Source organism: Pagrus pagrus (assembly GCF_965226575.1).
Source record: "Pagrus pagrus genome assembly, chromosome: 7".
NCBI lineage: Eukaryota > Metazoa > Chordata > Actinopteri > Spariformes > Sparidae > Pagrus > Pagrus pagrus.
In genome coordinates, this window is record NC_140191.1 from 27,485,751 (window position 1) to 27,508,455 (window position 22,705).

Sequence of the window (22,705 nt, forward strand, 5' to 3'; positions counted from 1 at the left end):
AAGCTTTTTACAAAAACCTTTTGAATTCATACAATGCTAATTTTTCTCAATTTCCCTTACATAGCAACTTCATCCCCCAGCCCATTGGGAAATGTCGGCGAGTTTTCCAAGCTCTGCTACCATACGCTGTGGAGGAGCTGTGTAACGTTGCAGAGTCACTGATTGTTCCAGTGCGAATGGGCATAGCAAGACCTACTGCTCCATTCACTTTGGCCAGCACCAGTATTGATGCTGTTCAGGGCAGTGAAGAGCTCTTCTCTGTTGAGCCACTGCCTCCGAGACCCTCACCAGACCAGTCCAGCAGGTCAGTTAGTTTTGGTATTTACTTTCCTATTTTTGGCAGGTTATTTTCACTGTGTTAAAAAATGCTTATATTCTATCAGTGAGTTGGTTAAGAGCCCCATGGTAATGTGCCAAGGGAGGATATGACTTGAAATTTTTCAAGTTATTGAGGCATCAACTACATTTTTACTTGAAGAGAAAAGGAAAACAAGACGGTTGATTTTTCTTATTCACCAGATAATATCGATAATGACTTCTTGTGGTTTGTTTTTTCCAGTTCCAGCCAGACAGCTGCCTCTTATATCATCAGGAACCCCCAGCCTCGGCGCAGCAGCCAGTCTCAGCCTGTCAGAGGAAGAGACGAGGAGCAGGATGACATCGTATCAGCAGATGTGGAAGAGGTGGGGAGCCTCATTATAAAATCATTAAGGCCATAATGAACTTTACATGCAAGTGAAAGTGTATTTTGGTGCCTCGTTTCAAAGAATGCATAATGCCACCTAGAGCCCACACTCTGGTTTCCTCTTCCTGACATTGAGATGAAGATGTTAATATATATAATTTGGTTTACTACTATTTCTGTAAAATTTTAGGTCAGAATAAGAAGAGCTCTGGTCTACGCTTTCTCTCTAAGGATCTGTTGTTTTTCTCTGTTAGGTTGAAGTTGTAGAGGGAGTAGCAGGTGAAGAAGACCATCATGACGACCAAGAGGAACAGGGAGAGGAAAATGCTGAGGCAGAAGGGCAGCATGATGAGCACGATGAGGATGGTGAGACACACGCACACAATTTTTTTTATAGTAATGCAAGAGAATTCATGACACTGAAGTTGTTCACGATGTTTTGTGAATAATTCCTTGATTCTGAGACTTTTAGCCAACAAGGAGTGAAGCATTTGTTTTGTCTCTGTTTCTGCTTTTAGGAAGTGACATGGAGCTGGACCTGCTGGCTGCAGCTGAAACCGAGAGCGACAGTGAAAGTAACCACAGCAATCAGGATAATGCTAGTGGCCGCAGGAGCGTCGTGACAGCAGCCACCGCTGGCTCTGAAGCAGGTTAGTCAACAGCTGTTTTTAATCTTTGAGTTTAGATTTATTTTAGATTTCTTTTAAATCCCCTTACTTCATGAAACATTCTCCTTAATTTTTAATTACTGTTGATTTTTGAACTTTTTTTTGTGGAAATGCGGTCACCTGTCAGTGAATTCTTTCTATTTTGTAAGGCTGCTTACTAAATAGACATTGCATTTCTGTCTTGCTGCACTGTGGTGTATTTTTTTTTTTTACCTTGAATTCCAGACTAATTCAGTCCTCACAACGTCATTAGTGCTTGAGTCAGCATTTTGGATTGTGGGGATTTATGTTTGGAGAGCTAATGATACAGTAGACAAAATGGTCCCTGGCTGAATACCCCATGTATTTCATTTGCAGGCAGTAGGGTGTCCTTGGCATTTCCTATTTTTGGTATGAGCTCCTCTTTACTTCAATGCATATACAGATGTCAGGACAAGAGTGAATTTGCAAAGTGCATACACAGTTTCCTGCTGAGAGTTCCTTCAGTTCGTCCCTTTCTCACATTTCACTGTTACTGTGTCATTGTGTCATTTTTAACTAATACTGTCCCTCATCACAAGTGTAGTCTTGTTGTTCTTTCACCCAAATAACATACTAATCAACCCGTAGCTTTTCAAACGGTGTGGTGTTTTTTCTCCTTGGTCATCTAAAATGTCTTTTTCTTACTAATGATGTTGGTGTTTCATTTCCACTTAGGATATTCAGTACAACTGAGACATTGCTGTTTTCCAATTATTTAAAAAAATGCAGATTTAAAAAAAAAGAGTCATATTTTATATTACAAGTTGATCAACAGAGAGTGCAGCTGTTTTGACTTGCAGCCTCAGTGTCCTATAAGTGCTGATTGGCCTTGTAGTGGTGTGATTCACTAACACGCACTCCTGCTTGGATAAATCTGATGTGAAAGACAAAAGAAGGGGAGATGAGATGAATACAAAAGCCATTAAACTTGTCTCCTTCTATCTTTTTTTCCTCATCCCTTATTGTCCTCCTCCTCTCTAAAGGTGCCAGCAGTGTCCCTGCCTTCTTTTCAGAGGACGACTCCCAGTCCAATGACTCCAGTGACTCCGACAGCAGCAGCAGTCAGAGCGACGATGTCGACCAGGAGACGTTCCTTTTGGATGAGCCCCTGGAAAGGACGACCAGCGCCTCCCATGCCAACAGTGCAGCCCAGGCTCCTCGCTCCATGCAGTGGGCTGTTAGAAACACCCCCAGCCAGAGGGCCACAGGAAGTGCTCCCACCAGCTCCTCAACACCAGCTGGTTAGTGGCGCTTTTTCTGTTTGTTGGTTTCTCTTGTAAAATGTGTGTTTGTGGATCCAGATGTATGTATATAATTCTACCTGTTATGATCTTTTTCACAGCAAGCTCCACAGGCCTGATATATATTGACCCTACCAACCTGCGTCGCTCCAGCGCTATCAGCTCCAGTGCTGCTGCTGCGGCGGCAGCTCTTGAGGCCAGCAACTCCAGCAGCTATCTTACATCTGCCAGCAGCCTGGCCAGGGCCTACAGCATTGTCATCAGGCAGATCTCAGACCTCATGAGTCTGATTCCCAAGTACAACCATCTAGTCTACTCACAGTACCCTGCTGCTGTTAAGCTCACCTACCAGGATGCAGTTAACTTGCAGGTAAGATACACTGCTATAATGTGGTGATCAAATTAGACTCTACTCCCCCTCCAAGGCACCAAGATACTGGTCTCTGAATGAATAAACAATATTTTCATTAATTTTCTGTTAAGATTGTTTACCAACAAAAAAAACAAAAACAAAACAATCATGGTACAGTGGTAAAATGTATGTCATGTGTTGAACCAGAACTATGTTGAAGAAAAGCTGATTCCCACCTGGAACTGGATGGTGTCCATCATGGATTCCACAGAGGCTCAGTTGCGATATGGCTCAGCTCTGTCATCTGCTGGAGACCCGGGTCACCCCAGTCACCCGCTCCACGCCTCTCAGCACTCTGCTCGGAGGGAACGCATGACGGCACGTGAGGAGGCCAGCCTCCGCACTCTGGAAGGACGCAGGTAAAAAAAAAATAAACAAACAAAAAAAATGTATAAACCCAGTTTTTGTATTTCTTCTTCTTCACATGTATTGGTCAGTTGATAACTGTTTGGTGATAATAAATGTTGGGAGAACACCTTTAGAGTCTTGACACACAAAATCAATGAACAAGAAGACCTGAGACAGCCATACACAAAAACAAAAACAATCCGGAAAGCTATGAAACTTAAACCCTTTATAAGCGAGTCTAACTGTGCATGGGCACAAAATACTTTGGCCCACACTGTATTGAAGTGGTTCTCACTTCTTTTGTCTGTGTTTTGTATTTGTTTCAGGAGAGCAGCTACCCTGCTGACAGCTCGTCAGGGCATGATGTCGGCACGGGGCGACTTCCTGAACTACGCCTTATCACTGATGCGCTCCCACAATGATGAGCACTCTGATGTGCTTCCTGTGCTGGACGTGTGCTCACTGAAACACGTGGCATATGTTTTCCAGGCTCTTATCTACTGGATTAAGGCCATGAACCAGCAGACCACTTTGGATACCCCACAGATGGACAGAAAGAGGTAAATATTGTCTCTATATTAAAAACATGTGAAATTACTTTAACAGCAACATAATTGTCTTTGGTCACAGCTACAAAGTGGAAAAAAAACCCACAGTGTCCGAAATGTTTTTGCAATTGTCATTTCTTGACTCTCTGGTCAATCTGTGCTGCTAGACAACTGAATTATCTGCATGGAAACTGCATATGATAACCAACAGGACAAAAGACCCCAGTTTCACATTATTTTGTCTGTCTTGCTTGACTAGCCAACAGCAAGAATGATTGTTGTTAGGGAATTTGATTAACCATGATTTTAAATTAAATAATTTTAGACTACATGTAAATATTTTTTAACAGTATTTGTTATCCACTTTAACTTTAATTTGTAGGAATCGCGAGATTTTGGAACTTGGTTTGGACAATGAGGATTCTGAACATGAGAACGATGAGGACACCAATCAGAGTAAGCAAGATAACTCATTTTGAATAAAAATCTCATGTGAAATAAGTGTTGTTTTGTTTATTTCCTTCCTGTATTTTATATGGGTGTGCACTGTGTGTGTAATGCATGTTTGTATGTGTTTGTACAGTAAAATGGGGGGTGGGGGTCAGTGAAAGAAATATCGAAGAACCTCTTGTGTGCTGACAGTTGTTTTGTTTCACCTCAGGTTCAACGCTGCAGGACAAGGATGAGGACCCAGTTCCAGCTGAAACGGGTCAGAACCACCCTTTCTTCCGGCGCTCTGACTCCATGACCTTTCTGGGCTGCATCCCACCCAACCCCTTCGATGTCCCCCTGGCTGAGGCCATTCCGCTGGCAGACCAGCCCCACCTCCTGCAGGTAAGAGCTGCTGCTCAGTCCGTTTGTGTGATTGTCTGGGTTCTCCTGACACAGTGAAGATGAACGGGTTAAAGATGCATAGTCCATGACCTACTTAAATGTAACAAGTGTGCAAGTATGCCACACCATGCCTTACAGTGACACTGCTGGTAACTACGCTTAACTGTGGAACTCCTGAAGGTGCAAGACGGCTTACTAAAATTTCTGAGATGCCATAAATCCAACCGATGGTCCGACTGGCAGGTCGTTGATGTCCTCCAAGCTATTAATCAGTCCTTACCCAGCTGAATGTCAAATGACAATTGATCCGGCAGGAAATGAGCCCGATTTTTAGATATACATTTAAAAAAAAAAAAAAAAAAATAGTAAAACCGTGTATCCTTTAAATCCAAAAGATTGCAGAGCATGCTACCTCTGCTTAGGAATCTTTGTTTTAGCTTTACAAAGATCAGTTTACATTTGTTGCTACAAGGAGATCCGGGTTGGTTGTGGAGAGCCTGTGTCAACACTTTGGAGTGAGCATAGAGTCAATAGCTAGACTAGCTTAACTGTTACCATGATATAATATAATGGCTGAACTCTGTCTTTGGCTTTGACTGAATTTTGCTTCTTCTCTTGCAGCCTAATGCCAGGAAGGAGGATCTGTTTGGTCGTCCCTCTCAGGGTTTGTACTCCTCCTCCTACATGGCAACCAAAGGCCTGGCTGAGGCAAGCATGGACAGGAACTGCCTGGAGGTAAACATGGGCTCCTCTCTACCCTCCCCCTCTCAGGTATACCACCCCTCTCTTCACTGGACAAACACGCTGCCAGCTGTGTTCTAATATCCATGCATAACAAACACCATTGAAATGTTGAAGTAACTTCCCATTTGAATAGAAATCTGTAAAAACTATCCATGATTCATTAGTTCCTCATTATTTCCAATGGTATTTGAGAACACTGGAAATAATAGGCAGCAGGAAATAATGGATATTTTGGATAGTCTTTTTGCTGTCACTGAAATTTAAGTGTGGATATTGGAGCACAGTCTGTGTTCTGTCTCATTTCCATATTTCCATTCTTTCATCATCACACTGTTATCATCTCACCATCTGTTTACATTACTAAATGACCACTCTGAACCCCACTAAAACAGATCCTGCCCACTAAGATGTCTTACTCAGCCAACCTGAAGAATGTGATGAGTATGGAAACTGGCCAGAGGAGCACTGGGAACCAGTCACTTGCAGAGCAGGAGCTGGAGGCTTCAAAACCAGGCCCTTCACCCCATGACCTCGCTGCCCAGCTGAAGAGCAGCCTTCTTGCTGAGATTGGCCTCACTGAGAGCGATGGACCTCCTCTGCCATCATTCAGGTACCAAACTAATCTGTGCTCTCGTGTTGGTTTAGTTAATGCAACCGCTGAAAATTTTCCTCAGATATATGAAAATGTCAGTGCAATAAAATGCCATGTGTTTAATGGAAAAATGTCAATTTGTACATACAGTGTGTTGAAATAAATTCTAGGCGTCAGTTAATTTCTACATCTTACACAAATGGTAACACTGGGCAGAAAAGACGACTGCTAACTTTGTATTAGAGACAAAATGATGTTTAAACCTAAAAGGTTTTGATCTACTATAATTTTGTTTTCATTTTCTACTGAAATGCAATTACTGCATTAAAATGTTGTTCCCCTTTTGTTTTGTCTTTCCAGACCTCACTGTAGTTTCATGGGGATGATGATTTCACATGACATGCTACTAGGCCGCTGGCGTCTGTCACTGGAGCTCTTTGGTCGTGTCTTCATGGAGGATGTTGGAGCTGAACCTGGATCGGTACAGTTGAATAGGCATTTAATATAATTAAAAGGAGCAGTTGATCCTACATTACCCCACTCTTTTGCTTAAGAGTAGATAAATAGATATTGCAATGAGCTTAAATATGCAATATATGACTGTTAAGATGCAGAAAATGCCTTATGTAACATTATACACACTCCCACCCAATAACATTATTTATTACTACTTTTGGAATGTACTTCCAGTATTTACTCGTGTGTTTGTCCACATTGCTTTGATCACTTGCTAACAACCAGCTGAAAGATGTATAGAGCTGCTCTCCTGACTACTTACTGAAATTTTTTGATTTAATATCTAAAATATGTTGAGATGGTGGCCTACATGTTAGAGAGCAAGCTCATAATGATTGTTTTTTTGGTTGTTTATCCCAGATCCTCACAGAGTTGGGTGGTTTTGAAGTAAAGGAATCCAAGTTCCGTCGGGAGATGGAGAAGCTAAGGAATCTGCAGTCCCGTGACCTGGCCCTGGAGGTGGATCGGGACCGAGACCAGCTAATACAGCAGACCATGCGTCAGCTAAACACGCACTTTGGCAGGCGTTGCACAACCACACCCATGGCTGTGCACCGGGTGAAGGTCACCTTCAAAGATGAGCCGGGCGAAGGCAGCGGCGTGGCCCGCAGCTTCTACACAGCCATCGCCCTGGCCCTCCTCTCCAACGATAAGCTGCCCAACCTGGACTGTGTTCAGAGTGTCAGCAAGGGCATGCAGGCCAGCAGTACGTGTCATCACGATTACAATTCAAGTATGACAATACAGAGAAACTATACTGTATTAATGAACTTGTTTTCATTGTAACATTCAGTGGTACTTTTTTGATGCTTTTATCCATTATGTCATATGTTAAGAGATTATTTTCACATAAAAAAATCATATTCAAAGGCGAACTTGTTTTTCTTCAATGTGTGTGTATTTGTCTGTAGATCTAATGCAGCGCTTGAGAAACAGAGATCGGGAAAGAGAGAGGAGAAGTGGAGGGCTTCGAGCAGGATCTCGGAGAGATCGAGACAGGTTAACTCCAGTTTAATACATGTATACCTCTTTTACAATAAATAAAAGAGTTGGCGTTGTGTGAGACTGAAACAAACCTGTGTGTTTGTGTTCTGCAGAGACTCAAGGAGGCAGCTGTCCATTGATACCAGACCTTTCAGGCCTTCATCAGAGGGAAACCCCAGTGATGAGCCCGACCCCCTGCCTGCACACAGACAAGCCCTGGGTGAAAGGCTCTACCCACGTGTTCACGCAATGCAACCGGTAATAAATCATCTGCACCCACCAAAGCTCTTTGTAAACACATTTTTATCCATTTCAGAACAGGTCAATTTATCTTGACCACCACTATTTGCATGAAATTGGCCTTGCAAATACAAACAGCATACTAGACCAATTGATTTTAGACAGCACATGACCTTTACGTCATCGTCACCAAGCACCATCAATTTTCAAATCAGTGGAAACTACTTAAACTACTTTTTTACTATATGTATGGCTACCAGTCTGCTTAACTGGAGAAATTGATGGTTTCCATCACTGTACTTAACCCAGCTGTGTGTTTGCCTCCTCAGGCGTTTGCCAGTAAAATCACAGGCATGTTGCTGGAGCTGTCCCCTGCCCAGCTGCTGCTGTTGCTGGCTAGTGAGGATTCTCTCCGAGCCAGGGTAGAGGAGGCCATGGAGCTTCTCATCGCACATGGAAGGTATCGTAAACTGATCATATCAGCTCTGTTCACTATAGTAAAACACATATGGTCCTACTCTCATGTGTTGCATGAGTAGACCGTAAAGTACATAAAAATGAAATTGTCATAAACTAAATGTAAGCTCTCTCCCTTCCAGGGAAAATGGTGCTGACAGCATATTGGATCTGGGTCTCCTGGAGGCTCCAGAGAAAGCACAAGTAAACTCAACATTTCTTTTTGCACCCTATGCTATCATAACATGTAGTTAATCATGTAATTTCTCGGATTGGAACATTAAGTAATACTTCTCTTCTTTAGACTGATTAGTCTTTCTGCAATTGACAGTCTTTTCCTCTTCCTCCTTGTGTGGTTGTAGCAGCAGGAGAACCGTAAGCGTCATGGCTCAACACGCAGTGTGGTTGACATGGAGCTGGACGACCCAGATGACGGTGACGACAACGCTCCTCTCTTCTACCAGCCTGGCAAACGAGGCTTCTACTCCCCTCGACCTGGAAAGAATACAGAGGCCAGACTGAACTGCTTCCGTAACATTGGCAGGTAATGAATTGTCACACATGAAGAGAATTGTATATTCTGTTTGGCTAGTCAAATATAAACGTTATTTTACCAAAATCCTCAGAAAAGGACAAAGATCTTGAAGTAGGAAACAATAAATGAAATGTTTTTCCTCCACAGGATACTGGGGTTATGTCTGCTTCAGAATGAACTCTGTCCAATCACATTGAACAGACATGTCATCAAAGTGCTGCTTGGGAGGAAGGTAAGAGAAAATGCAGTTGTTTTTAATATATATTTGCACATACATTAAGGCCTTGATACATGATTGTGGTACTTTTCAGAAATAATTTGCTAAATCTCATCTTTGTTACTGCAGGTGAACTGGCATGATTTTGCCTTCTTTGACCCGGTCATGTATGAGAGCCTGCGGCAGCTGATCCGCCATTCTCAGGCTGGTGAAGCAGATGCAGTATTTGCTGCGATGGATCTGGCCTTTGCCATTGACCTCTGTAAAGAGGAGGGGGCTGGACAGGTAAAGGACTACACTGTCATTGTGTCACAGAATGTAAATTGAAACACTAAATTCTAACAAATTAATTCTTAGTTTGAGTTGTTCAGACTAAAAACAGCACTGCATTAAAAAATTGCTAGAGGCAATATTTTTAAAAGGAGTATTTAAAGTGATGATCTAGCCTAAGGCTACAATATTATTGTCGGTCAGAACACTAACAGTTCAGGAAATCTGAAAAACAAGCTTTATTTCAGTAAACATTCTTGATCACACTCCACTCTCGCCTGTTTTCTGTTTCAGTTATAAATTATTTGCATCATAGTTTGAGCGTTCGACTTTTGCGATTTGAATCTAAATACTGTCAATATCATAGCACAAAAATGTATCACAAATATGTTCTGAAATGTGAAGTGTTTGTTGATGACTTATTCTTCCTGGTTCAGGTGGAGCTTCTGTCTGGTGGGGTCAACATGCCAGTAACTCCCCTCAACGTGTACGAGTATGTGAGGAAGTATGCAGAGCACAGAATGCTGGTGGTGGCTGAGCAGCCTCTTCATGTGAGTACAACAGTTAATAAATGTTACTCCCTACTAACTGCCAGTGAATACGCAGATATTCAGTGTTCTACCAAACCTCATCTCTTTTATCGAACATAGACAAATGTTTTGTCAGTCACCGATTAAGATGTATGTCTGTGTGTTTCATAGGCAATGAGGAAGGGTTTGCTAGATGTACTCCCTAAGAATGCCCTGGAGGACTTGACGGCTGAGGACTTCAGGCTGCTGGTCAATGGCTGTGGAGAAGTCAACGTCCAGATGCTCATTAGCTTCACATCTTTCAATGATGAATCTGGTATGCTGTTCTCTTTGGATCTTGAGCCGTCTTATCTCCGTTTCCTGCATTAACTCAGACAAGAAAGATTTACTGTTGTACATTTTTTACTGTAACATGGTAATCAAAGACTTCTTGTTCTTCATCCAACAGGGGAAAATGCAGAAAAGCTACTGCAGTTTAAACGCTGGTTTTGGTCCATAGTGGAGAAGATGAGCATGACTGAGAGGCAAGATCTGGTAAGTCTGTTCTCATCAAAATTATCCTTCTGAACAGAGACTCAGCGGGGCCCTCAGCAGTGCTTAGCATTACCATGAACTACATGAGATACATTACAGAGCATTCCTGGTCAGATCCCCAATGCTGATGAACAATCTGAACAATGTGTGTTTGTTACAGGCTGACTTGGTTAATCAAGTCAGTTGTAACTTAAGTCCAGTTCAGCGCCCTTGAGGGGACACTAGCAGGGTTTTACGACTTTTACTCATTTAATTCTGGGCTTGTTAGTCTGGAAACATGTCATTGCACAACCGCCTAACACAAGAGCCCGACTATAGTTGTCAATGGTTGCACCTTTTGTAGTCTTGCATTCCAAATAGTAAAAGCAAAATAATGCAGGAGCAGTTGGGTGTTGGTCACTGAAGTTTCAGTTCCCTGTATTGTTTCTCTCCATCTTATTCTTTCTTCTGCTTGTTCTGTTTCTCTTAATTATCCTCGGTGTCACCTACAGCGTGCGTCTATTGCACAAGTGCAAAAGAATAGGGATATAAATTAATTGAATCGCCTTCTATAACCTTATTTGTATGTGAGTAAAATCTATTGTTGCACCCTGTTGAGCCTTTAGTCTGGAATTTAATTCTAAGACATTAAGTGGTGTGCACAACCAGCACTAGTAAATGCCAACCAGCAAAGACATATTCAATAATATAATTAGTTCAAAGCCTCTCTCTTGTTGCTCATTTTGTTTTTTACTCAACCCAGTACACAAACATTTAAACATTACAAAATATCTCAATTGTAAATGGAAAATGTGAGTAATGATTTTCCTTGTCCCCAGGTGTACTTCTGGACCTCCAGCCCTTCTCTGCCCGCCAGCGAGGAGGGCTTCCAGCCGATGCCCTCCATCACCATCCGGCCTCCAGATGACCAGCACCTCCCCACAGCCAATACCTGCATCTCACGTCTCTACGTGCCACTCTATTCTTCAAAACAGATACTCAAACAGAAACTCCTGCTAGCCATTAAGACCAAGAATTTTGGTTTTGTGTAGAGGTTCGACAGAAAAGAGTTTAAAAAAAAAAAAAGGAAAAAAGAAAAACATGTTTACTGTTGTGTAATATTTACCTAGCTCCATTTTTCTAGATTTATTTTTTGTCTATACAATTTTATGAAATTCGACATACTGTCGCTATCTCCCCAGGCGGTAATATTTGTTTGTGTTGTGAACACAAACAGCTTGTTATTTTTATTTCAATTTTTATTGTTTTTTTTCTTTTGTGTTGATGAAGAAGAGGTATACAGTCCAGAACATTCCTGCATTGGCACTGTAAAATGTAAAGCCCACAGCCCTGCTCTATTGGCTTAAACCTTTGCTTCCCAGGAATGTGGTTTGACAGAAGGCTGTCTGCCGAAACCCAGCCAAAGATGACAGCAGTAGAAGTATTTAAAAGAAGAAAAGAAGACACTGTGATTATAAGTTTTTCCTTCCCTAGTAAAGTACTATCACTGACAGTTCACTGCTGCCTTTGTGGAAAGTCCTCTTTTTCTTGTACAGGGGGAGTAGGGAATTTCAAAATAAACTTGGATGCAAATAAGTTGTCCAGTCTTTTTTTTTTCATTGTTTTATGTTAAGAGTAGTGAAGAATCACTGTTACATTAGTGTGAGAGGAGGCTGTGTACATGTGACAAAGTTTTGCTACACAGCTATTTAAGACCATTTATTCTTTTACCCCAGGACTTCATAAACTACTGGGTAATAGCTGCTATAGTGTAAATAATATTATCATTAGCTGTATTATTGAGTTTTTTTTGTGTTAATGCAGTTTTGCACCAGGTTTGTTGAGCAAGGAAGTTTTTGTGTTTGGATTCTATAAATAAACAAAAATGTAAAAGAAAAATCTGCAACTACAGTAAAAGTTGTACTGTTTTAACAAAGTGTTGGAAAAAACACACTAAAGCTGATGTTTTCTGTAGTTGGACTGTTCATTTTTTCTGGCCAATCAGCGTGGGAGAAACTGTGGCCCGTCCGTTATTGGAGCTGTCACGGCCCGTTTGTGTTGCCTTCAAATGAATTGTCAAAAAAGGAAATACGTGCATTCAGTTGAGGAGGCAGGGAAAGTCCGAGTAGATGACACCCAAAACTCGGGCTCTTTTCATCTTATGGGGGTAAAGCACGTTATCAACAACATATAGCAAATATGATGCAAAAATGTTGCCTAATAACAACCTAAAGCAATGAAATACCGAAGCATTAACCTCCTCTTTCGTCTGCCTATTAAAACACATAGTAAATGTGTTGTCTTCAAAATTACAATAACTACGAAAACACAGATTGTTTTAAAAAAACTTACTTTTTAAACTTTTGTTATATGCCTGTTACAATGTACATTTATCACTGCTACATATACGGATGCGATATTCAAAGCGAACGTCTAGTTTACAAGCAACAGTGAAGGCAACGCTTCTCCTCCAGTCAAAACGGAGCCATATGAGGTGAACCTGCTTTACTCGCGGTCACAGTGGATGCATGGTGGTGGTCAGCTAACGGCGGCGTATTATCTTACAATGATATCAGCTAGCCTGATGGCTAGTTAGCTGTTCGTCACCGCAGCCTGTACAAGATATAGGTAGCTAACTGGCTGTCTGGCCAGGCCGATGTTGCTGGCGGAGGAGGGGATGAATTAATTGTCTTCCATCATGTCGAAGTCGTTCCGTTATTTTTAGCTAGCACCCTTGGCTAGCGCAGCTAATAGCGGTGAGCAAAGCGTGACTAATAGGTCTGTTGTCTGAAAAACAATAGTAATGGAGCAGTGGCAGGACGCGGCCTCTCAGCAGGTCAAGCTGCTCACAAATCGTCTGAATGAACTGTTGTCTAAAGGCCTGGGGCTGCTGCGCTCCGAGCTCGGTGTGGATTTGGGACTGAAGCCTGAGCTTATTCCGCCATGGGTGATCCTCTTAGCGGCATTTACCGGGCTGGTGCTGATGGTCGCTCTGTGGGCCTCAACCTGCCGGGCTATCTTCAAGAAACGACCTGCTGTAAGCCCTGTGGACGACGGCCTTGAAGTTAAGCGAGGTGTCAGTAAACCTGTCAAGTCGGAGGAACCGAAGAAAAAGAAGAAGAAGGGAGAAAAGGTACGTAGAATAAATGAAACCAGTCTACACCCTATCCTAGCCTGATAGCAGGACCGTTAGCAAAGCTAGCTGTCAAGCTACCCCCACAGTGACAGTTGAATCTCATGTCATTGCTAAAACCCTAGCTAGCCTCAGGCTAGTGTCCGAACTGGCCCATGCTAGCCCTGGTGTCACATATTAATTGCTTGAAAGGAATATAGCTAAAAATGGTCATGACCCTCAACATTTTTTTTCTTCACGTGTCTTCTAGAAAGCTCAGTCAAATGGAAGAGCTGTGGCTGAACCACAGGAAGAAGCCATTGTGTCGGAAGAGATAGTGCCACATCACCAGCCGCCCCCACAAGTGGTCAAGACGGAAAAGGTTGCAGAGGTAATTTGCTGTACCAAAGACATGACAACACACGGATAGAGACCTGTACATCTAGTCAAATGTAATGGAGTGCCTAGGTTGTGCTTGAATAAATGATTTCACATAGCTTTTGTCGCTTATAAGTCACATAATTATTTCGTGGGTTCTCTTTCATGAAAAGCTGTTCAGAAAACCCCACGTTTTCTCGCTGTCCCCTGCAATGATGTAACCAGGCCAGCTGCCAGTGTTGGGTTACAGTTTTTAGCTTGCATATGCAGCAAAATCCCGAAGGATGGCTCCAGGCTTGGGACAACCTTTCATCTTATGCCACACTCTGGATACTACAAAATAACACATTAACACAAACGGTGTATCTAAAGGTCCTGGAGTCAGAGGATGTATTTGTGTATACACCAAGAGGTGGAAATAGTGCTAACAGAAAGGATATGTTGCAGATTTAGGGAGTCTTGGACAGTGGATGTAGTTTCACTTATAAATAGACGTGGCTTGAGCATGCTCATTTGATTGAGTGTCCATGGTTAAGTCAGCATGGGGTCACTTGCCCAGTTGCTGTTCTTGGATGTGAAATCCTATGTCCTGCATAGAATACCTTAGCTGTAGCCCTTTCCACTTCTTTCACGCCCTTTTTACAAGTCCAGGTGAATTTCTTTGTCAGTTTTTACTTTTGTTATTTTTACTTTATGCCCAATATTTCTCTTCTTAAAGGTGAAGAAGTCAAAGAAGAAGGCCAAACAGGCCTTAAAGGAGACCAAGACAGTGACAGATGGCAAAGAACCAGAAGAAGGTGAAATATTATGAATTCCATTATAATTAAGTGTTTTAATCAAAGTGATATCTGGGAATGGTCACACACATGGAGGAGGCCTGTATTAGTTTCGTTTTTTAGCCACCATAGTCTGTAATCAGGCCATTGCACCACTAAGTGATAACTAACATCTGTGCTCTGTTTTTAGTGAATTTGAATGTGGCCTTGTTAAAAGAAAAACAGCCTTATTTCTACCATACTTACTGCAGTAGAATGGGACCTGCAGTAGACTCTTTTTCTCAGCAAAATATGTTTAGTCTCTGCATCTGTTCCTTTATCCTGCCCTAATCCATACCATGTTTCCTCACTAATCCCATAATGAACCCTTGCAGTATTTTGCAACTAATTCCTCACTGCGCTCAATATTACTTTTCAGGCACATGGGAGACCAAGGTCAGCAACAAGGAGAAGCGTGAGCAACGCAAGAAGGACAAGAGTTCCAGTGATGGCTCAGCCAGTCCTGGAGGAGGGAACACCCCCGTGAGCACTCCCCCAGAGCAGCCCAAGGCCCCTGCTGCACCCGCACCTGCCAACCAGAAGAAGAAAAAAGGTGCCTCTTAAAACTGTATATTTTCTTTTAGATGGTGATTTTCTTCTTTTGAGGAGTTTTAAAAGATGAGAAAAGGAGTTTGCAACATTACCTTGTTTTATGCTTGTATACATTGACACAAAGCAAAAACTCATAAGGCCATCTTGGATAAACAGCCTAATATGACACCTAGAGAGAGATATTTCTGTCTGTTGTTCTGTATAGGCTGTTATTGCGTTTGGTTGGTCTCTTGTTGACAGGACGGACTATAAATAGAGGCTTTAGGGGAATTGAATTGAGCCTCGAGTGAGTTGTCCCTGAAATGTTTGTGCGTGTGGTCCCTTCACCAGTAGGCTCTCATGGATGGTGTGCTTGACATTTATTGATCTTTTTAAATTCTTTCTTTTCAGGTGAATCTGCAAAAGTGAAGGCAGAGAAGGTTGAGGCTGTTGTACCTCAAGGTAATTATCAGTAGAATATGCTTAATCATTCATCATTGACTGATCATATATCAGTGCTTTGGGTGTCTTTCTTTAATTTCTCTAATTTAATCGATTGAAAGTTCATATGCCTCACTGGCAGCTCCTATAATAGATGTGTCACCTAACTGATCTATTTATTCTGGCTGAGTACCAAGTGTTCATTTTTTGTTATTAGTTAACAACACCGAGGTGGCAGCAGTTCCTGTTGCTATGACTGACATGGCTGTAGAGGTGCCTGCTCACACCGTTCCCACTAAGAAGGGTCCCTGGACAACCAATAGAGAACCAGCATCACGGTTGAGTGGTGATATTGATGGTAATAATGTTTTATCTCTATTACTGAATTGATTTGTTGTTGAAACCTACATGTGTCAGTGTAATGCTTCAGAAAATGTATGGCGTTTCATGAAGAAGTTAAAGCCTGATAACTATATCATTGCAGTGTCAGAGGCAGTGGTGCACTGATTGATAAGCTGGATTGGTATTGCCAGTGTCAACCACAATAAATGTACCAGGTGTCAGCAGATATGACTGATCCACATTAAAGTCTGTTTCTGAGTAATTGACATTACATGAAAATGATTGTAAAACAATTTATCTACCTGACTTGGGTTCAAAGTTCATTCTAAACCTTGGAAACGGCAATTGTAAAATCAATCTGACCACAAGGCTTATTTAGTAGCCGTTCTTGAGCCTTTGACCATATCACATGAACTTCATTTACTATTCAAAACTAAATGGACCTAATGGTGGGATTGTTTCCCCTGCAAATATCTACTTGAGAAGTGAATTGTAAGGCAGCCTCATGTTACCTTGCACATTAAGACCAAGCCCACCCAGTTCCATTCTATAAGCTTTCCAGGTTTCAATGAGAAAAAGAAAACTGGTGTCAGATCGATGTGTTTTGGTAGCGGATTCAGTAAATGGAGAAAAAATAAAGTGATTGGTGCATCATTTAGAGGCTGTCTAATTGTGTTTTCAGGATAGGAAGTGATGTTGATTAACTTGCTCTTGCAAAGGTTGGACTCAGATTAGAATTAGACTGGCAACATTGCATGGATTAGTTGACCAATAGCAAATTAATCAGCAAAGATTTTAATAATTAGATAATCATTTAAGTTAATTATTCTAAGCAAAAGTACATAAAACACAAATATATATAAAATAAGAAAATCAGCTAACTAATATAACAAGATTTTAATAAAGGCTCAATGGAGGATTAAAGGATTAATTTAGCTGTTAATATTTTGAAATTAAAATTTTCCAAATTCTTCAGGCAAGAAGCTGAGGCAAAGAGCTACTGAAAGTTCTACTTAAGTTCAACGAGTAGAGCTAGCAATTATTTTGTTTTCCCCAGTTTCTATAGAGATTAACAAATGACTGGTCAGACTTGATTGGCATCCTGTCAAAAGCTAGAAAGCTACAGCTCAGGTTGGAGGGGAACAGATGTAATTATCCTTTCAGTATGGAGCCAGAGAATTGCCTAATCAAAAATCATGTCTGCACATTGTTAGAGAGCAGTTATTTTAAGCGAGCAGTGATATCTTAGCATATGTGAAATGTGTGTGTTTCAGAGACGTGGACTATGATTGAGGCGGTGATACCAACAACTGAGCGTAATGTGTCTTTAGCTGGATTGAGTGCTGGTTCTGCTGGTAAGTATGCAATAAACTGTTGCTGTGACACGTGCAGGTTGAGCCTGGCAAAGGCAGAGTTTTCCATGGCCTCCCTGGTGGACAGTAGGCCGACTCCTGTTCTTGTGTCTTTTTAGAGCCCCAGCCTGGGATGGGCCTGCCCTGGCTCAGTCAGCCCAGAGTGGAAGACGAGTGGTCTGGACTCAGTAAGGCCAATATATTGATTTTATATAGTGCTCTATTTAGCTTTGATGTAACTTTATAGTTCTGATACTAATTTGCACTTGTAACTATTGTCTGATGTTCTTTGTGTTTGTCAGATGGTGGCTCAGTCGACCCCAGCTCCGACTGGAACGCCCCCGCTGAAGTCTGGGGCAACTATGAAGAGCCTACTCCTGAGCCCCCTCCCGCTCAGGAGCAGCCCATCCCTGAATCCGCCAAGGTTAATCTGCTGATTGCGGCGGCTGTGAGTATGCTCAGGATTTGGGACATAACTTGGGTGTTAGAAGAGTTACCTTGAAGTTTTAAAAATAACAAGCCAGTAATTGATGACTCCCCTGGGTGCCGGCCCCAGGGTGGCTGTCCTGGTTACTGACTGTGGCCCTGCTGCGCATAGTAGTGACTCAACACAATAGACTGAGTACACACAGCCTTTGTTGTGCTTTAGGTCTTTATTTAAAGGTGAACAGAGGTGTCTGTAATTGTGGCAGATCAGACAGCTTCCCAGGACTGAGTAGATCTACACAGATTATACTTAAACATGCTTCATGGCAGACATTTTGACTTGTCATTGCATGTGAAACACTAATTAATAGCATGACTGACTTGAATAACACAATGGAATTGTTATAACGTATTAAGTATAGTGGCATGGATTACTGTCTGTCAATGGTGTTCTTAATACTACCACCAGGTGGCAACCAAGTGTAGGATTTCTAACTAGTTTAGTTGGAGATTCAGATGAGATATACTAGTAGCAGCTAAAGTAGTTTCAAGCAGTGATGAGGGCAAGGTAAAAGTATTTGTATAGCACCTTTCAAAGTGAAATTTGAAATGCTGTACATAAGTAAGGTATTAAGACAAGATATAATAGAAACGCAATGCAATAGAAAAGACACGTAAATAAGATTTTAAGAGTAAAATAAAATGGACCACAGCTTTAAAAAAAACATTTATTTCATAGGTGCAAATGATGAAACAGTTAACGATTACTAACAAATTTTCAGACTTCCAATGCCATATTGGCTGCTCTGGTGTAATGCTGTGTTTTTAATTTCTAGTCATGTTTTATCCATGTGTGTTTGTCAGGACGATGATGAAGATGAGAAGGACAAGGGAGAGAGTGCTGCTGACGGGTCAGCTAAAACTAAAAAGAAGAAAAAGAAGAAGAAGAAGGCTGCTGAGGAGGCAGCTGGCCAGGTAACTGCTAATGAGAATTCACACAAACACAGTGCAGAAATAGATGTAACTTAGGCATTTGTTTCGCCAAATTTGAGCTAAAAAAAGCACGAACGCCTGACAGTAGTGCGACTTAACACTCCAAGTACAGTGTTTTGTGGCCGTGTACTTTAATGCGTGTACTACAGGATGCATCTAACCTGTAGAATCTAATTATATCTATCCATTCAGAAGCTTTTTATTCTCTTGGCCCAGGTGATCAACTAATTCATATTTTAGTCTTTGAAATTTCCAAAGTTTTCTAGGAATTTACTGCACAGTTGGGTGTAAACTTGGCTTGTGTCCTTGTGTCCTGTGAAGGGCGAGGAGCCAGAGAAGGAGGCGGCAACTGCAGCCTCGGTTAAGAAGCAGCCACCTGTTCAGGAGAATACTGCTGCCGTCCAGCCTGTCAAAACAGCTGCTGTCGAGGTCGGTGCTGCTAATATCTGACACGAGAGCAGATCATCCAAAAGAACCACAGAGCAGTTCCTGCTATGTCATGTTTAATATGAAAAAGGGATGTGAATAATATATGTAATCATGTAATTCAGTCAAATTATATTGAGATTAGGCAGATAGACATACATTTTCCATGTGCAGTATTTTGTAATTGTAACAGGTTTATGGATTTTAATCTGATCAATACTAATCATGTTTCTTCCTTTCTTAAAGGCCAGAGTGGAGCAACCAGTGAAGGACAACATATCCCAGAAACCCCCTGTCACACAAGTGCCACAGAAGCCAACTGATGGTGAGCCCACTGCCAAGCAGAATAACCTCTCTGCTCCAACACAACAAAGTAAGCAGATTAGCCATACTGAAGGCAATACAAATTCTTGAGGGTAAGGCAGAATCATCCAGGGGAAATATCTCCAATTTACAATTCAAATTTAAATTGAGGCCTGCATTGGTGGTCTACACTCTTACTAGCATATATCAAGTAAAACATTGTACTAATCCATGTTTCTATAAAATGATGCAGTTACTTGATAACTTGTGATGTGATACTAGCCCAGTCAGGGTTCCTTTTTTTAATAAAAATCTTTTACATACACCATGAACAATTTCCCTCATATTTAGTACATAAATTGAGATATCTCAGTTAGTCAGGTTGTCTGGGTTAGTGATTTATGGAGGTGGAGGAAATGATGGGAGGCTTGAGAATTATTGCCAGATGTCGAGTCTGTCTTTGTAAAATGGCCTTCCAAGCTCCAACCAGCTTTCTTTTTTCCAGTTTAATTTGTTCAGCTTTTTATAAGGTAATTACAAAAACAGACATTAGGAAAAGCCACAGGGGATCTCACTTATTGATACAAGTTATTGATGTGGGGTTGTATGAGGAAATGATCCCTAGTCAGTGTATTACCTGCAGTAGATGACTGTCAGCTCTCCCCGTGTGGTGCAGCAGCGTGTAGTATCGACAGGAAAGCAGAGCATTTTACTGCTAAACGGTACCTACAGCAAGACGCATAAAAGCAGGCCCACCAAAAAATAAATATGCATCTGTTTAAGAGTACACTATATTTTGGTGCTTTTACCTCATACAACCCCACATGAAAAGACCTGAACTATCCCTTTAATACTATGGCTTTGGAACAGCTTTTCTATCTTGCTCCTAGTCAGACTGTCACAGGTATCTGATTACCTAGAGATAGCTTTACATGACCTGGTTATTTCATAGCCACATATCGCTCTCTCTATATATATCTATAGACACGCGTGCATGCATGTGTGTGTGAGGGTGCTTGCTTGTGTGTAACTGCTGTGATTTACATTCATCTTGTTCTATAAACCATTCATCTCTAATATATAAAGTTGTGGTTCCTCTGATAAAGAGCCAAGATCAGATAAGTATTTACCAGTTACATTATTAAGCTGAAGCCAAGAGAAGGTTTCTGAAACCTTCCTAAAGGCAGGAATCTGTGCTCATTTATGCACACTTGCTGGTCTTTTTGTCCTTGTATTCTCTTTTTCTGAGCATCATTATGTGAGCCGTCATGCCAGAGTGACACTTTTGGAAAACGGTGGTAAGAACAGAAGTTAATGAAATCTGTTCTCAGCAGTGAACCAAATGGAAGTGTGATCTTGCTGACTTAGTGGTGTGAATCACATGTTTGATGTTGGGTGACTAATCTCTGTCTCTTTTTGTTTCCACAGAAAAACCTGAAGAGATCCAAGCGCCTAAGCCGGCAAAGAAGAAGAAGGCGAGGAGAGAGACATGAGACTGAGTCCACTCTGCAGACCTCTGTATGCAAAAGACTTCATATCCTGTTTATGCAACACCTTTTGTGACAAGAACTTTGAACTAAGGTCTTCATGATGGACTTAAAACCTTAAAACCTGTCTGGAAATTGAAACGACTTTTATACACGTCGAGTGTCGGCCGAAGGATTATTGAAAACTGAAACTAGATGCAGTGCAATCTAATGTAATGCGGTGTTAATGATTTTTAAGAATGCATTTGATACTCTTGATTCTGTCTCCTAATTCCACTGAATCAAAATACTGATTGAGAGAGCTGTATTGTAGTAATTAGACATATAGAAAATACTGATCATGTTTAGAAATTTGATGTTGTGGTGGCTAACGGCTGGAGTTTACTGTGTAGAGAATGAAAGCGGTCAACATGCATCAGGTCACACAACACTGGGCCATAATGATGAACTGGCCTTTGCTTTTGCGGTCTTTTATTTTGCTCTTACATTTGTGAGCCATGATGGTACAGTGAGTGAAGAGATCAAATGTCTATTTCACATCAACGGTTTGGCTCAACAAGGGTGTAAACGTATGTCACTTGAATGAGACTTGAGCATCATTGGGTGCAGTAAAGGGAATCATGTCTGCTCTGTATTTTTGCATTCTTATCTGTGACTACAACAGTTCAACTGACCCAGTCCATCTGGTTTGTCCCTTGTCTGATGTTGTACTGCGGTGTTTCGAGACAACTGTTTCCTTGCTGTTCTTACTATCTGTGACTGCTTTGTGGCCAGAGCCGTGTGGGAGCTTCTGATCGTAGGTGTACCATTGCAGTCAACATCTTCATGATTTTCCACCTGTGGTTGATTCGAAAGTCTTCGGAACCTTTTGTAAAACCTGTTTGTAATAAAAGAAAAGCTAAAGCCATATGTAAAAAGACTAAATAAAGGCCAGTTTTTCTATGTTTTGGTTTCTGTATTTTTTAGGTCAGCAACCCACTACTGTGTTGTACTACTGTGTCTACTTTCATCAGCTGTCTGGGAATAGCTTCAGGCCTGCAGGTTAAATATAGAAAATAAAAGCTTGCTGTACCGGAAATCAAAAAAGAGAATTTGACGTTTGGATTAAAAGAAAGGAAACATCAGGGGAGATTGAAAATGCAGGAGAAGTAGTTGGAATTTGAACAATGTCACTATGCTGTTAAAAGACACGACCTGTAATTTCTCGATTTAAAGTGTTCCTCTAACATTCTGGACATTCCGGGTTACATCACCGGATTTGATCCTATCTAGTCGGCCACACGCTCCCTTGTTTATCATCAGCAGGACTGGTTAATGCGCCTTTATCTAGCTGCGTCAAGTTGACCAGAATGAGACCGGAAGCAGGAGCAGCCGCACACTGTCAGGCTGTTACTAGGCAGTTTGAAACAGGTCTATAATTCACGAGAACACAGAGTTTGGGGCATTGACATGTCCTGAAGAAGTAAACCTATCTCATGTTTATTATGTTGCCTCGGCAGCTTTTGCAGCTGAGTTTTTTTTTTATTTCCTCTACATTCTGTAAACTAAACAATCGAAGAAATGAGAATATAATTGCAAGATACGTCACTATTTTAAGGCAAAATTTGAGATAACGGACACTATTGTTTAATCTATCTTAGAGAGACTTTCTTACAACTTTTATTTAGATAATAACTGATAGTCATTGTACCTCATAGTGAAAAATGCAATTATTCTCGGGGTTTTATTTTGAAACCGGAAGTTAT

At 41.4% G+C, this 22,705-nt stretch overlaps 2 protein-coding genes across 14 annotated transcripts in view; both read left to right on the forward strand.

The window, feature by feature from the left end:
- Positions 1 to 11,950, forward strand: part of ubr5 (ubiquitin protein ligase E3 component n-recognin 5) — a 31,868-nt gene extending 19,918 nt beyond the window's left edge. For 2 of the 12 annotated variants that reach the window (XM_084357978.1, XM_084357983.1), the window contains exons 34-59: positions 65 to 304; positions 560 to 683; positions 940 to 1,051; positions 1,204 to 1,335; positions 1,711 to 1,743; positions 2,358 to 2,615; positions 2,717 to 2,985; positions 3,175 to 3,386; positions 3,702 to 3,935; positions 4,306 to 4,379; positions 4,585 to 4,757; positions 5,379 to 5,528; positions 5,894 to 6,111; positions 6,454 to 6,574; positions 6,970 to 7,342; positions 7,521 to 7,608; positions 7,707 to 7,851; positions 8,163 to 8,293; positions 8,433 to 8,493; positions 8,652 to 8,833; positions 8,972 to 9,056; positions 9,171 to 9,326; positions 9,749 to 9,862; positions 10,013 to 10,157; positions 10,290 to 10,375; positions 11,194 to 11,950. In XM_084357978.1, the coding sequence (XP_084214104.1) occupies positions 65 to 304; positions 560 to 683; positions 940 to 1,051; positions 1,204 to 1,335; positions 1,711 to 1,743; positions 2,358 to 2,615; positions 2,717 to 2,985; positions 3,175 to 3,386; positions 3,702 to 3,935; positions 4,306 to 4,379; positions 4,585 to 4,757; positions 5,379 to 5,528; positions 5,894 to 6,111; positions 6,454 to 6,574; positions 6,970 to 7,342; positions 7,521 to 7,608; positions 7,707 to 7,851; positions 8,163 to 8,293; positions 8,433 to 8,493; positions 8,652 to 8,833; positions 8,972 to 9,056; positions 9,171 to 9,326; positions 9,749 to 9,862; positions 10,013 to 10,157; positions 10,290 to 10,375; positions 11,194 to 11,406 (4,129 nt within the window). In that variant the 3' untranslated portion in view covers positions 11,407 to 11,950. The remainder of the gene's footprint in view (positions 1 to 64; positions 305 to 559; positions 684 to 939; positions 1,052 to 1,203; positions 1,336 to 1,710; positions 1,744 to 2,357; positions 2,616 to 2,716; positions 2,986 to 3,174; positions 3,387 to 3,701; positions 3,936 to 4,305; positions 4,380 to 4,584; positions 4,758 to 5,378; positions 5,529 to 5,893; positions 6,112 to 6,453; positions 6,575 to 6,969; positions 7,343 to 7,520; positions 7,609 to 7,706; positions 7,852 to 8,162; positions 8,294 to 8,432; positions 8,494 to 8,651; positions 8,834 to 8,971; positions 9,057 to 9,170; positions 9,327 to 9,748; positions 9,863 to 10,012; positions 10,158 to 10,289; positions 10,376 to 11,193) is intronic. The other 10 variants (XM_084357982.1, XM_084357984.1, XM_084357986.1 and 7 more) reach the window with 10 other exon arrangements.
- Positions 11,951 to 12,837: 887 nt separating this feature from the next.
- On the forward strand, positions 12,838 to 21,904 carry LOC311259873 (protein LYRIC-like). 2 transcript variants are annotated; one of them, XM_084357250.1, is made up of 13 exons: positions 12,838 to 13,487; positions 13,738 to 13,857; positions 14,563 to 14,641; positions 15,039 to 15,212; positions 15,602 to 15,652; positions 15,849 to 15,989; positions 17,248 to 17,328; positions 17,445 to 17,513; positions 17,628 to 17,773; positions 18,616 to 18,726; positions 19,066 to 19,173; positions 19,417 to 19,495; positions 20,902 to 21,904. In XM_084357250.1, exons 1-13 carry the CDS (start codon positions 13,158 to 13,160, stop codon positions 20,964 to 20,966), a joined length of 1,554 nt encoding a protein of 517 aa, XP_084213376.1. In that variant the 5' UTR covers positions 12,838 to 13,157; the 3' UTR covers positions 20,967 to 21,904. The 2 variants fall into 2 exon arrangements, with proteins under 2 accessions (XP_084213376.1, XP_084213375.1); XM_084357249.1 differs by having other exon boundaries at positions 12,839 to 13,487; positions 19,417 to 19,543.
- The last annotated feature ends 801 nt before the right edge of the window (positions 21,905 to 22,705 follow it).

What these genes read in the sequence shown, in the direction of transcription:
- LOC311259873 (XM_084357249.1), top strand. Translation starts at nt 13,158, where the DNA reads ATGGAGCAGTGGCAGGACGCGGCCTCTCAGCAGGTCAAGCTGCTCACA. An exon ending in TGAGGCTGTTGTACCTCAAG is followed by an intron (nt 15,653 to 15,848) that starts GTAATTATCAGT and finishes TTTTGTTATTAG; the next exon opens with TTAACAACACCGAGGTGGCA. An exon ending in AGACGAGTGGTCTGGACTCA is followed by an intron (nt 17,514 to 17,627) that starts GTAAGGCCAATA and finishes TGTGTTTGTCAG; the next exon opens with ATGGTGGCTCAGTCGACCCC.